This window comes from Lynx rufus, unplaced genomic scaffold (genome assembly GCF_022079265.1).
Source record: "Lynx rufus isolate CCGP_SWC_20201006 ecotype Redwood Valley unplaced genomic scaffold, mLynRuf1.p SCAF_17, whole genome shotgun sequence".
NCBI classification, from domain to species: domain Eukaryota; kingdom Metazoa; phylum Chordata; class Mammalia; order Carnivora; family Felidae; genus Lynx; species Lynx rufus.
In genome coordinates, this window is record NW_025814831.1 from 48,820,342 (window position 1) to 48,836,002 (window position 15,661).

At 38.5% G+C, this 15,661-nt stretch overlaps 1 protein-coding gene across 2 annotated transcripts in view; it reads right to left on the bottom strand.

Moving 5' to 3' along the window:
• Positions 1 to 216: 216 nt before the first annotated feature.
• GNG2 (G protein subunit gamma 2) overlaps positions 217 to 15,661 on the bottom strand; it is a 119,407-nt gene continuing 103,962 nt past the window's right edge. For both annotated transcript variants that reach the window (XM_047079660.1, XM_047079659.1), the window contains one exon: positions 217 to 3,426. In XM_047079660.1, the coding sequence (XP_046935616.1) occupies positions 3,298 to 3,426 (129 nt within the window). In that variant the 3' untranslated portion in view covers positions 217 to 3,297. The remainder of the gene's footprint in view (positions 3,427 to 15,661) is intronic.

The following is a 15,661-nucleotide window of genomic DNA, read 5'->3' on the forward strand; positions in this document are numbered from 1 at the left end:
CAAAGATGTAGAGACCCAGGGAGAAAGGCTTTTAAAGAGTCTCATGTGAGTCTTTCTTTCCTTAGGGCACCTCTGTTAACAAAATCCTAAAGAAAGCTAATGGATTTCTGTTTCCCCATCCATCCTGTTACATGTCACCATCCTTCTCAAATTAACCATGAAATCGATGGGCCAGGTGGCCCACGGGCCCTCAAATAAAATTGACTGCATGTGAAATGAATTTGAAAATTCCATTTATTAAAACAAATACATTGTCCATGTGGGATGAAAATGTGCACATCACATTCAGGTTTTCCTTCTTTAACATTTCTGTATTTTCCTCTCTTTGAAAGACACACTCCATAGATCTTATATAGGAAAAATGTGAACCATTCTTGGGTTGGGAATATATTAATGTATATGTAACAATTCACCTTTGCCAGGAGCAGCTTAAAGCAAATATTAAAAAAAAAATACAAAACTCTAAGACAGCATGCTTGATTTCCTCAATTCCCATTTGTGAATAGGAGTATATGGATAAATTGATTTAATTTCTCCTTGGTAAGCAATCTCTTTCAAATATTATTATTAAAATTACCCTCAGATCAAAGTACTTTTTTGCAACCTCTAATTAAAATTAAATAGTACTTGGTTTAAAACCAAAAAAAAAAAAAAAAAAAGAAATTGGAATATTGAGGATGATACAAGATATTTTTTCCCCTAAATATGAGGGTTCTTGTTACTGTTTAACTGCATGGCAGATTCTCATTACTATCCAATACATTATATGCAGATATTAGGGCCTTGAATAATTAAGTGTTCCTATTGGTTATTCCTTAAGATAAAGTCATGCTGGTGGAAATGATCGGTGAACTTCTAACAGAATTAAAGCTCTTTAGAGGTATAAGTCATCAAAAGATTTCTTTTCCCCTTAACAAGTAAAAATACCAATAAGCAAAAACGCATATAAAGACTCTGGTAGTATAATTCCATACGATAGGACATGAAGGTACGACAAAGCCAAAACATTTTCCTTAAACGTAATTTCAGATGGGCTGTGTGTTCTCTGCCTTCTCTCTTCTTTTGTAAACAAGGTCGCACGCACTTTGGAACTGCCTTAACTTTTCTAATTACCAGAGCCGTATTATGGTGCATCCTTCAAGTTTTAGTTCCATCTTAACTGCTCCAAAGATCTAGATTCACATAAAAACATAAAGAGCCCCTCTAAGAAACATAAATGATGTGGATTATGAAAGTTCTTGGGGTCTCACAATGACACCTTAATCACCACCAAAAGGTGCTTCATTTACAGTTGTTTTTGTGTGACTACATGGCCAATGCATGTTTTGACTAATTTTAAAAATGTGATACGGTTTTAGTTGATTCCACAGTAATACTAAGCTAATGGTACAATATGGTATGTGGTTTAAAAACTACTCTGCCAAGGTCTTCCCACTGTATCTGCATTAGTGTCTCACTGATTGTAACAACACCCCAAGGTTTGAACAGCAGTATCTGGTTACAGAAGTACATTTATACCTTTTGCAAATGTTTCAGCAGTCCCTTTTCCTGGCCCCAGGCGTGAGCTTTAATTGGATGTACTTATTCCTTTACCATCATGCCCATAAAAGGAGCTAAGGAAAATATTTACTCTTTCAAAACCTGTCCTTGGCATATTAAGCTTTTACATCTTTTTTCCTTCCTTTCCTTTTTTTTTTTTTTTAACAGAAGGAAGAGAATGGAAAGAGAATAGAATGAATTTGGAAATGGTTTTCGTGACATCAAAGTAAACAGTGAGATGTAAGAGAGGTCCTCTTTTGCCTGGGAATGGCACAGAAAAAAAGTGATGCAGGCTTCCAGGACCTTCCATTACTGATGAAGGCTAGAGCTGTAAGGAAAAATCACTTTCAAGATCATCTCTTGGGAAAAGAGGGCTCTAGCTGCCAGGAAGTTGTAAATAAAGACTGAGAGACTCTAACAAACAAGATGGAAAACAAAACCAGAAAAGTTTCTCCTGAAAAATCTGCTGAGTGAAAAGCAAAGACCATCTCAGTGGCAAAAAAGAGCCAGAACTTTTCTGATGTTGCTGGCTGAGGGGGCTGCACCTGCCCCCTTCTCCCTGGCAGTGAACAGCCAGGATGCTGAGAATGGGTCTTCTCTGGAGCCATCCAGGTTTATTTCTCCTGGTACTTGAACAAACAGAAAGTGTTCTTGAATCTAGAATTTCCACAATTCAGGGAAAGATGAAATTTGCCCTTACTCTAACAAAAGCACCTCCCAACTGATGCTGAATCCTTCCCTGTCCTGTTCAGTGGTTCCTGTGCTGTCCTGGATCCTGGACACAACCAAACTGCTTTGGATTCTGGAAAATACGTCGAAGAGGCGTATACGCCACTGTGAACTCAGAGGTATTTTAGGCATGGCTAAGGCGCTGAAGTGATCTCAGTTTTCAAGAGACTGAGATTTTTCTTCTCCAGCTTTTCTCCTCTCGCGTTCCTGTTCCAAACTTCAGAGTGAAACAACAAACCTTCTGAATGGATGTAACATAGGGACATTTTCATGCAGTATCACTCAAAAATTGTCACAAATATATGAAAGCACCAGTCACAACACATGATTTACTTTTACTTGCAGAATCAAAGCTATCATGTACAAATGTTAGGAATTGTGATAAGTGAACACAGACAACCGGCGTTTTTTTGTTGTTATTACCATGAGGATAAACCACGGGGAACATCTCCTTACATGTTTGGGTTCTCATCCTTGGAGTTCAGTCTTACGGACAAGTCCAGTCTTATCTTTGTACTACTCTAATGGGAAGGGGTGGAAGGAGAGGTACGGGGGAAGGAGAAAAGAAAAAGGCACAAAGACTAAACATCAATGCCATAAAACCAAACTGCGGCTACACTGGACAATTCAGCTTATCAAAGGGTATGCTAAAGGCAATATTCATTCCAAGAAGGTCATACACATCTTAGCTCAGTACGGCTGTCTGTTTTGATTTTTTTTTTTTTTAAATATGAAGCAGAAACATAAGGTGTGGGGAGGGATAGCAGAAAAGAAATGACGCGGATTTTATCTTTACAGATTCCCCTCCTCCAGGCAGTTCTGCAGATATCAGATCTCTTAACTTGGGATGTGGTTTGGCGATCATTCTCATAAAGGGGACCAGTTCTTTAAACATGCATAGCCTGGAGTTTCCAGGATGGTTCTCCTCCCTCTCTTTAAATGCTGTGGACTAGAAAGGCGCCCACTTTGCTAAGAACTCTACATCAGTGTCCCAGGAGCCCGGCGGCTCTTCAGGCTCCTCACGAAGGCTTAAAGGATGGCGCAGAAAAACTTCTTCTCCCTAAATGGGTTTTCTGAAGCCGGGACGGGGGTCAGCAGGGGGTCTTCCTTGGCATGGGCCTCACAGTAGGCCATCAAGTCTGCAGCCGCCTTGGATACCTGGAAAGGAGGACAAAAAACAACCGGATGTTTAGACGCGGCATCGGCAGAAGCATTCATGGCTTCCATCAGTCAAGGCCCAGACTTCAGAGTCCAGCTGCCCGGAAGGATTTGGGCTCAACTCCACGCTGCACTGCTCACCAGCTCGTGTGAAAGACAGGCAGGCGCTCAACCTCCATAGGCTCCGTTTCCCGGTCTGCAAAGAAGGGAGTTGGTGATCATGACCTCTCAGGACTGTCTCCAGCAGTCCCGGGAGTAGGCCCAGGCGAGTGAGGCCCTTAGGGCACAAACGGAATGGGGTGCTCACTGCTCAGGTCACGTGAGGATCAACCCTGCATGCGCACAGCCCTGACAGTGGAGGTCTCCTGAGATTTGTGCCTCAGGTACCTTACTAGGTGCCTCATCATAGTCCCAGCCCTGGCTGCAAGGATTAAGTGAGTTAATCCACACAATTTACGTAGTGCCTGGCACATGTAGGCTTTCCATCCAGGCTAGCCATTATTACCATTTCATAGTTGTGCCTTCTTGCTTTGGGAACTGTGTTAGGATGCAGAAAGGCTTGTTCATTTCCTTTTTAAACAAACACAGCAGGATGGGCACAAACACAAAAAATGCACATAACTTTATGTATTCTTATATTTTTACATATTCTATATTATATGTTCTTATACATATATAATTATGTATATATCTGATAAATATATATTATTCCTTCAATCGAGCACTGTATCCTTGAGGGAGTCCCATTACAAGGCTGGTCATTGATTTCAGCGATACTGTTATTTCTCACATTTCTGTAGCTTCTTCTTGGGAATTGTCTGGACTACCTTCCTTCGACCAGTCTCGACAATGGCAAATTTTCACTACTTGAGGGTGGACTTAATTTGGTAAAATAAACTAAAGGTCATTTATAACCACATCTGGGGACTAGGTGGATGATCCACCTGAGGAATGGTATTTGGGCTCAAAAACCATAAAGTTAAGAATTGGTTTCTTACAGGACATAATATACTTGCTCTAGAGATCACTCCAAAAGATTTTTCGATACCGCTGCACTACTAGAATAGCCTTTCAAAGTGACTACTGAAAGGATAATCCTCTGTAAGAGTGGGATGGAGTCTATTATTGCTAAACAAATTCACTGGCCCACCTTACAGGTAGATTACACACACCCACCCAATGACAGCAGACTTGCTCTAGCCAATGAGATGTGAGAGAAGTGATGTGGGTCACTTTAGGGCCGAAGCATCAAGAACCAGTGCGTAGTCTGCCATATGCTTTCTCTCTGCCAGTTTGTCCAAATGAAGCAATTTACTGCGAACCACCTGAATTGATTCAGAGGTTTTAACGAAAGGCATAGTGGCCATACCCTGGATTTGTTCCTTGCCTTATGGCCAAGTTGATTACAGCTTTGCCACTTAAAGGCCTTTCAATTTTATGGTTTGCTGGTTTCGTCATCTAACTCCACAAAGCTTTGAATTTTTGGACTCTCTGTTCCTTTCATCACACACCAGACAGAGGCAATATTCTGGATAGAGGATGCTGTGACTGCCAGGATCCCTGATGAAAGTGACATGGTGTGGAGTGGCAGCTGATCCGTAAAGGATATGTGGTGGGAATATCCACCAACATAACCCCCAAGAATGTTTGTTGTAACCCCCTTTGTTGTTGTAACCCCCAAGAATGGGAGGAGAGGACCTTTTGCTATTGCAACAAAATCTGGTCTATACGGACTGATATAAAGAGGTATAGGAATTGGTATGTGCGTTAGTTTCTTCAGTCTGCCTTAATAAATTGCCACAAACTAGGTGACTTAAAACAATGGAAATTTATTCTCTGGCACTTAGTGTTAGAGACTGGAAGTTCAAAATCAAGGTGCCAGCAGGGTTGGTGGTTCCCAATGGAGGCCCAAGGAGAATCTGTTCCATGCTTCTTAGCTAGTGCTGGTGGTTTCTGTCCTCAGTGTCTCTTGACTTGTAAATGCATCGCTCCAAACTCTATCTGCATCTCTCTGTGGCCTTCTCTCTTGTGTGTCTCTGTCTTCCCACGGTATTCTCCTCTTCGTCTATGCCCTAATTTCCTACTTACCAATCACTGGATTAGGGTCGACCCTAATGTAGCTTGAACTCATCTTTCCTTGATTACGTCTTCAAATATCCTACTTCCCAATAAGACCACATTCTAAGGTTCCAGATAGGTTTAGGGGACAATATTCAATGCAGTAGAGTTTATTTGTGTCAGAGTCAGTCTCACCTTTTTTAAAAATTTTAAATAATCTCTTATTTACCCTTTTCCCAGCTTTATCGAGATATAATTTATATACAATGTATAACTTTAAAGTGTACATTGTAATTGTTTGATACACTACTATACTGTGAAATTATAACTACAGAAGGATAATTACTACCTCTGTCACCTCACGTAATTACCTTTTTTTTGTATGTGTGTGGTGAGAGCATTTAAGATCTACTCTTTTAGCAACTTTCAAGTATCCAATATACTATTGTTAACTGTGTCACCCTGCTGTACATTCAATCACCAGAACTTATTCATCTTATAACTGGAAGTTTATAGCCTTTGACCAACATCTTCCCATTTCCCTCACCATCCAGCCCCTGGCAACCACCATTCCATTCTGTTTCTGTGACTTAGATTTTTTTAGTTTTCACATGTAAGTGATATACAGTGTTTGTCTTTCTCTGACTTATCTCACTTAACGTAGTTCCCTTAAGGTCCATCATATTATCACAAATGGCCAGATTTCCTTTTTTCTCATAGCTGAATAATTCTCCATTGTATGTACATAACACATCTTCTTGATCCATTTATCCACAGATGAACACTTAGGTTGTTTCCATCACTTGACTATTGTAATGAAGTGCAGATCACTCTTTGAAATCCTGATTTCATTTCCTGTGGATATATATACTTTTAATTTTTTGAGGGCCCTCCATACTGTTTTCTGTAATGGCTGCACCATTATACATTCCCACCAAAAGCAAATAAGGGTTCCCCTTTCTCCACTTCTTAACCAACACATATTATCACTTGTCTTTTTGATAATAGCCGCTCTAACAGGTGTGAAGTGATATCTCATTGTGCTTTTGATTCCCATTCCCCTGATTAGTGATGTTGAACATCTTTTCACATACCTGTTGGCCATTCATATGTCTTCTCTGGAAAAATGTCTACTCAGTTCCTCTGCCCATTTTTTAATCAGATTTTCCCCCTTCTTTGAGTTCTTTATATACTTTGGATATCAACCCCTTCCCATGTGTATGGTTTGCAAATATTTTCTCCTATTCCATAGGTTGCCTTTTCATTTTGTTGATGGTTTCTTTTGCTGGGCAGAACCTTTTTAGTTTCATGTAGACCTTCTTATTTATTTTTGCTTTTGTGGCATGTATTTTTGGTGTTGTATTTAAGAAATCATTGTCAAGACCAATGTCAACGAGCTTAGTCCCTATGAAATATTGTTTTCAGGAGTAGAATTTAGTGATTCATTACTTGCATATAACACTCAGTGCTCAACACAATAGTTTCATTCTTTTGCATGCGATTATTCAATCTTCCCAACACCATTTATTGAAAAGATGATCTTTTCCCTATTAAGTATTCTTAGCTCCCTTGTCAAATGTTAGTTGATGGTATATAGTAGGGTTTATTTCTTGGCTCTTTATTTGGTTCCATTGGTCTATGTGTCTATTTTTATGCCATACTGTTTTGATTACTATAGCTTTGTAACAGAGTTTGAAATCAGGAAGCATGATGCCTCCAGCTTTATTCTTCTTAGGATTGCTTTGGCTGTTCAGGGTCTTTTGTGCTTCATTATGAATTTTATGATTTTTTTATATTTCTATGAAAAATGACATTGGAATTTTGATAGGGATTGCACTGAATCTTCAGATGGTTTGGGGTAGTATGGACATTTCAACAATATTAATTCTTCTGATCTATGCACATAGACTATCTTTCCATTTATTTGTGTCTTCAGTTTCTTTCATTGAAGTCTTAGTTTTCAGTGTACAGCTCCTTCACATTCTTGGGTAAATTTATTCCTAAATATCTTACTGTTTTTGATGCTCTTGTGAATAATTTTCTTTATTTTTTTTCTGCTATTTCAATGTTTTGTATAAAAACACAATGGATATCTGTATGCTGATTTTGTATCTTGCTACTTTACTGCTTAGCAAGTTGATTAGTTCTAACAGTTTTCTGTGTGTGAGATCTTTAGAAATTTTCTTTATCTGAGATCATATCATCTTCCAATGGAGACAATTTTACTTCTTCCTTTCTGATTTGGATACCTTTCATTTCTATTTCCTGCCTGACTGCTCTGGCTAGGACTTCAGTACCATGTTGAATAGGAGTGGTGAGAGTGAACACCCTTGTTTTGTTCCTGACCTTAGAAGAAAAGCTGTCAGCCTTTCATCACTGACGATGATGTTAGCCTTGGTCTTGTCATATATGACCTTTATCATGTTGAGGTACATTCCTTCTATACCCAATCTGTTGAGTTTTAATCCTGAAAGGATGTTGTATTTTGTTAAATGCTTTTTCTGCCTCTATTGAGATGATCATATGATTTTCATCTCTCATTCTACTAATGTGATGTGTCACATATATTGATTTGTTGCACCATCCTTGCATTCCGGGATAAATCTTTTTTTTTTTTAATTTTTTTTTAACGCTTATTTATTTTTGAGACAGAGAGAGACAGAGCATGAACGGGGGAGGGTCAGAGAGAGGGAGACACAGAATCTGAAACAGGCTCCAGGCTCTGAGCTGTCAGCACAGAGCCTGATGTGGGGCTTGAACCCACGGACCATGAAATCATGACCTGAGCCAAAGTTGGCTACTTAACCGACTGAGCCACCCAGGCACCCCATTGTGTGTGATCCTTTTAATATGCTGTTGAATTTGGTTTGCTAATATTTGGTACAGAAGTTTTGCATCTATTCACCAGGGATACTGGCCTGTAATTTTCTTATCTTGTAGTATTTTATCTAGCTTTGGTAGCAGGGTAATGGTGGCCTTTTCAAATGAGTTTGGGAGTATTCCCTCCCAATTTTCAATTTTGGAAGAGTTTGGGAAGGATCAGCATAAATTCTTTAAATGTCTGGTAGGATTCATCAGGGAAAGCATCTGGTCTTGGGCTTTTCCTTGTTGGGAGGTTTTTGGTTACTGATTCAATCTCCTTACTTTTTATTGGTCTGTTCAGATTTTCTATTTCTTTATGATTTAGTCTTGGAAGGTGGTATGTTTCCAGTAATTTATCCAGTTCTTCTAGGTTATCCAATTTGTTGGCATATAATTTTTTCATAGTAGTCTCTTATGATCCTTTGTGTTTCTGTGGTATGAGTTGCAATGTCTTCTTTCATTTCTAATTTTATTTGAGCCTTCTCTTTCTTTTCTTAATCTAGTGAAGGGTTTGTCAGCTTTAGTCATATTTTAAAAACCAGCTGTTAGTTTCACTGATCTTTCCTATTGTTTCTCTGGTCTCTATTTCATTTATTTCTTGCTCTTATCTTTGTTATTTCCTTCCTTCTGCTAACTTTAGGCTTAATTTGTTCTTTTTAAAAAATTCCTTGAAGTTTAAGGTTAGGTTATTTAGGATCTTTTTTTTGTTGTTGTTGTTTTGTTTGTTTTACATGTTGCTATAAACTTCCCTCTTGGAACTGCTTTTGCTGTATCTCGTAAGTTTAGGGATATTGTATTTCCTTTTTTTTTTCATTTCAAGATGTTTTTTATTAACCTTCTGATTTCTTCTTTGATACATCGGTTTGCTGTTCGGGAGTGTGTTAATTTCCACATATGTGCGAATTACCCAGTTTTCCTCCTGTTATTGATTTGTAGTTTCATACCATTGTGGTTGGAAAAGATTCTTTTTATAATTCCAGTCTTCTTAAATTGGCTAAGACTTATTTTGTGACCTATTATTTGTCCTGTCTTAGAGATTGTAACATGTACACTTAAGAAGAACATGTATCCTGCTGCTGTTGGATGGAATGTTCTGTATATGTCTATTAGATCCATTTAGTCTAAAGTATAGTTCAAGTCCAACATTTCCTTATGAATTTTTTGTCTGGGTGAGTTATGCATTTTTGAAAGTGGGCTGCTAAAGCCTGCTACTATTATTTTATTGTTGTTTATTTCTCTCATCAGGTCTGGTAATATTTGCTCAATATATTTAGGTGCTCTAATGTTGTATAGGTTTATGATGGTTATATCCTCTTAATGATTGACCCCCTTCATCATTATATAATGACCGTTGTCTCTTGTTACAGGTTTTGGCTTAAAGCGTTGCTCTTTAATTGATATTACATTGCTTATAAAAAGATTTTTATTATGCTCCTACTATGTTTTAGACATTGCGTTTTCCCTGTTGATCTATGCAATTATCCCGAGGTAAGAAGTGTTATTGTCCTTTCATAAGTGAAAAATTAAGGCTCAGCAGATTGCTTGAGTTTTCCAATGTCATATAGCAAAGCACATGGCAGAAAAAGAACTGAACCTGATGCTTTGCCATTAAGCCACAGCTATCCACATAGAAGCTACTCAAATGCAAGGCTAGTTCCAAAGGTTGAAATTGAAATTCTTTGTGCATCTTCATGAAATGCTATTATGATAGAATGAAAGGAAACAACTTGTTCTTCTCTTAGCTCCTCTAAATGAAAGCAAAGGACAGACTTTCAGACTGAATCTCAATCACTGTGTGTGTGTGCCTTTTACTTGTTTGAGCCATGGTCATTATTACCCCAAACAGGAGCTCAGCTGTAGGCAGCAATGACTAGGCAACAGGCATATCTAAAACTCACTTGTTAAGAAGAGATCCGGCACCATCCCTATTCTGCAATGTTCACATACAAACACAGGCATACCTCAGAGATATTGCAGGTTTCATACCAGACCACTGCAATAAAGTGGATACCACAATAAAGCGAGTCAAATGAATATTCTGGTTTCCCAGGGCGTATAAAAGTTATGTTTACACTATCCTGTAGTCTATAAGTGTGTAGTGGCTTTATGCCTAAGAAAACAGCGAACATACTTTAAGTAAAAAATACTTCATGCTAAAAAATGCTAACCGTCATCTGAGCTTGTAGCAAGTCATAGTCACTGATCACAGATCACCACAGCAAATACAATAATGATGGAAAAGCTTGGAATATTGCAAGAATTACCCAAATGTGACACAGAGACGTGAAGTGAGCAAACGCTGTTGGAAAAATGACACAAATAGACTTGCTCAAGGCAGGGTTGCCAGAAACCTTCAGTTTGTAAAAAAACACAAAAAAATAACAAAAAACGGCAGTATCTGAGAAATGCAATAAAAATGCACGATCAAACAAGGTATGCCTGTGTGAAGCAGAGGTTTTCAAAATCTTTTTATTAAACAAAAAGTGCTACATTGAGAAAAATTAATAGCTTACGCGTTGCATATATCTTATATTTGACCACTTGATTCTGAATGGTTTCTTTTTAAAAATATTTTATGGGTTTTATCTGGTTTCCTTAACCAGATTGCAATTTCCTGTGGGTGATAGTCCCACACATTGTCAGAATCCTAGCAGGAATGAGAATAATTGCTATTATTTATCTGCTCTTGCTATGTGTTAGAAATGTGCTAACCGCTTTACATACAGTATCTTATTTAATACTTACAACAATATTATGAGTCACAAGCTATTATTATCCCCATCTTAAATATGTGAATTTGAGGCTTCATTAGGTAGTTGTTTGTCTTAGGTCTCACAGCTCATGGGTGACTGAGTAGTGAGTCTCAGTGCTCCTGACTTAATCCTATGAATACTCTTCTTTTAGAATGCATAGTGTCATCCTTATCCCTTACTTAAAATGAGTCACAGCAAAAATAGTCTGCCTGGAAAGTCTTCTTGCTTTCTGACTATCCCTGCCAAGATTTTGCCTACCCTGTCTTTTCCATTAAATACCTTTAGGCCTACTTCCATGAAAACTTTCCCAGTAACCACAGGCAATCTCTCTCTTTTCTGTCTTGTTGATTATTCCTCTGAAAATATCTCAGATTTGTTTCCTTATTGCTATTGTGACTGCCCTAATTCAAGCCTCCATCTTCTTTCTCCATGTTTCCAGAAATAACCTCTTAAACAAAAAGTGATTAATTTGGGTTTCCCAAAGGGTCTACTATAAACTGAATGTTTGTGTCCTCCAAGATGTATATGTTGAAACTTAATTCCCAATGTCACGGAATCTGGAGTTCTCATGCATGGAGTTAGTGCGCACATGAGAGAGATTCCAGAGTTCCCTCACCCCTTCTGCCATGTGAGAACCTAGTGCAAAGTCTGCCATCTATGAATCAGGAAGCAGGCTCTCATCAGACATGGAATCTGCCAGTGCTTTGATGTTGGACTTCCCAGTCTCCAGAACCATGAGAAAAAGATTCTGTTGTTTATAAGCCACCCAGTCTATGGTATTCCATTACAGCAGCTCAAACAGACGAATACAGGCTCAACAGATAGAATTCAGGGGGTGGTCTGTGAACTTTAATAATAAAAATTACATCTTTATCTTCACCAACCTCAAATGGAAATTTGGCATTTCTTTCCATTTCATTTAGCATTTCTTTTCATTACATTTCCAGAGGTAAACACAAAACAGTAGCATTAACCCTCTGACTTGGTTCCCTATAGAAATCAGATATTTTCCATCACATTACAAGCTATTGCAAACATCTGAACATTTCATTTATGTTCATCTACTTTATAATTATAGACCCACTATGAGATCTTATATAATCCGTTAATAAAGGAGTACATATATAACTTTATCACAAATGTTTTTTTCTAAAAAATATTCTGATAAACTGTATTTCAATAGGATTACTTTCCTTTGTAATTTGAACACATTCTGAAGAGGAGACCATATGCTTCAGGAAGCTACCTAACAGGTCTAAGGCAGAAAAGTTGAAGAATCTCAGTTCTAAATGAATTCCCTGCTTTGACTACTGTGCCAAGAGTAGCATTTTCCATACTACGGCTAGGAAGTTAATTTAAAAATATAAATGGGCTCATATCACGCTCTTAGTCAAAACCTCTCATAGTCTGTCATTCTACTTTGTAGAGAACAAAAACATCTTAAAACAGCCTGTGAAGCTTGCGTGCTTTGGGCCTGCCCATCTTTCCAATTTTGTGTGTGGCCTTCTTCCCTTCCCCACACAAGCCTTCCCTAATTTTGTGGAAGCTCCAAGTTCTCTTATGCCTTAGAGCTTCATTTATACAACTCCCTGGAGTATTTTTTCCCCCATTTTCTCCATAGGCTGGTTTCTTCTCTTCCTTTAGGAGTCAGCTGAAATATTGCCTCTTTGAAGAGTCTTTACTGACCGCTTCATCCAATAATGACTTCCCTCATCATGTTCTTTCAGAGCACCCTGTTCTTTCCATTTGCAGAAAAACGCTTCTCACAATTTATAATGACAAGCGTCGTTTATTTATTTGCTGTTTGATATATGTCTTTCCTTTTAGGCACTATGCTCTATGAAGGCAGAAACTGTATCCGCTTTATCCACTGTATGATCAGTGGCAGACACAAAGTAGACACTCAGATAACTGCTGAAGGAGTTCTCAAACAATCTTACTCAATAAATATTCTATTCAGCTAATATTTATTTACTGAGTACCTAATTTGCCGGGCATAGGTCTGGATATTTGGGATAATAAGGGAACAAAATATACAAAGATTCCTGTCCCTGTGGAATTATGTAATATTCTAGGCTTCTAATTCAGACTCAGATGAAAAAACACACACCAATTAAACTGGAAAAAATACATGAACAAGTAGTTTTTAAATGTCAGACAACAGGACAGTGACCTGTGAGAAAAGGGAGATAAGATAAGCCCCGTGATTGTCCCAGTTGACTGTTTAAAACAGGGGTCCCTGGGTGGTTCAGTTGGTTAAGCATCTGACTTTGGCTCAGGTCATGATCTCACAAGTCATGAGTTTGAACCCCACATCAGGCTCTCTGCTGTTAGCACAGAGTCTGCTTCAGAGCCTCTGTCCACTCCCCCTCTTCCCCCTTCCCCACTTGCTCTCTTTCTCTCTCTCAAAAGTCAATGTTTAAAAAAAAAAAAAGGGAAAAATGTTTTTAGGCCATGGCACAGGGAGGGGCTACCCAAACAGAGTTCAGGGATCTCCCTGAGTTGAAGAGAGAGTAACAGAGAATAAAGTGCTACACAGACACAGAATGAGAGGGAGACAGAAAGTGTGAGCTCTGGAGGTTTCCAGAGGATTCCTTTTGAGTCATTAGCTGAATACTGATCAGCACATATGTGGGAGAAAACTGCTTGAAGCTGTACAAAAAAATTCAGAAAGGATCAACTGAAATAATCCCTGGTGATCACGCAGGGCCAGAAAAGTTTGTGCTTCCATGATCTCATAACAGATGGGGGACTGACCAGAGTCCTAAAAAGGGTATTGCTTCAGAAGGGGTACCAAATCGGCCTAGGTTAAAGGCTGTTGTGGACCCACCTGCCAGTGTTCAAAAGTAAGGCTTGAATAGATCAAATGCTTCTAAGTAACTTAATTGCACTACAGAACAAAACCCCCAAATATTAAAGGGAATACAAAAAAATTCCAGTATGCCACAATGTTTAGAATCCAATAAAAAAAAAATCAGGCATGTAATTAAGTGTGAAAAAAAAATCTCTCCCTTATAAGGAGAAAAATTAATCCAAAGAAAAAGACCCAGAATTGACACAGATGATAAAATTAATAGATAAGGAGGTTTGTTGTTAAAATAGCTATTTTAAATATTGTCCATACAATCAAGAAGATAGAAGAAAGCAAAACATAATAGAAAGAGACATGGAAGATGTTTAAAAGACCCAAATCACATCTCTGGAGATAAAAAAAAAAAATACATTGGATGGAATTAACAGTAGATTTAGACGCCGCAGAAGAAAAGATGAGTGAATTTGAAAACGACAATAGGAACTCCTCAAAATTAAGTACACAGAGAAAATAGGCTGATAAAATACGAACACAGAATATTAAGCTAGAAGACAACTTGAAGGGCCTGAATACACATGTAATGGGGGTCTCGAAAGGAGAGGAGATAAGTTGTGGGTGGAGAAGAAGGAAGAAACAATATCTGAAGCCATAGTGGCTGAAAGAGACATAATGACTGATGAAAACAACAAGTCCACAGGTTCAAGTAACCCAGCAAACCTCAAATGAAGCAACATGAATCAAGCTATACCAAAATACAGCATAAAGAAATTGCTTATATAGTATTTGAGTGGGAGAATTCTATATATAATTGCGTATATAGAATTTGAGTGAGAGAACAGAAAAGAAAGCATTGTAGTTATAGAGAATGTTAGAAGGTAGTAAATTTTATAAGGAAATGGAAAGTAAAGCAGGGTAAAAGAGATTATGAATGTGTGTGTGTGCAGTGGGGGTGGGGAACAGATTACAATAATTGGGCTTAATTGAGAAGGTAATTAATCTTTGGGTAAAAACTTACAGAAAGAAAGGGAGGCACTGACTTGCACTGGAAAGGAGCACTCAGAATGCTGGTGTGGAGAACACGGAGTACTTTTGGGGAGTCAAGGGAGGAAGCAGAGATTGCCCTGGAGTCTACCGCTGTAATCTAAGAGAGAGGTGGCAGTGGTTCAGAAGTGGTGTGAAGTAATATAATTCTAGATAAACGGTATTTGAATGTAGACTCACCAGGAATTTATGACAGACTGGAGATAGGGTATGAATGCAAAAGAACTTGTAAGGATAATTCTTAAAGTTATGGGACTGAACAAGTAGAAAGACGAAGCTGTTCTCATTTCAGCTGGTGAAAGCTGCAAGGAGAGAAGTTTTGGGGGTGAGATCAAGAATACAGGTTCGGTTTGAAATTAAAATGCTACCAGTGGGATATACAGTGCTGGAGTTTGAGAGAGATGTAGATGAGAGCTATAAATTTGGGAGTCAGGGCCCTACAGATGGTGGATAAAGCCTTGGGAAGGAATAAGATCATCAAGAGAGCATGTTTAGGTAGAAAAGAGAGGGACAAGGACTGAACCCCAGGACACTTCAATGTAAGAAGCTGGGGAGCTCAAGCAGAGCCAGAAAAGGGAATTTAGATGGAGTAGCCTGTGAAAGTGGGGGCTGCTGAGAGCCAAATGCCGAAGAAAATGCTTCAAGGCATGAGGAATCATTAACCATGTCAAATGCTACCAGTAGGCCACATCCGATGAAACTGAGAATT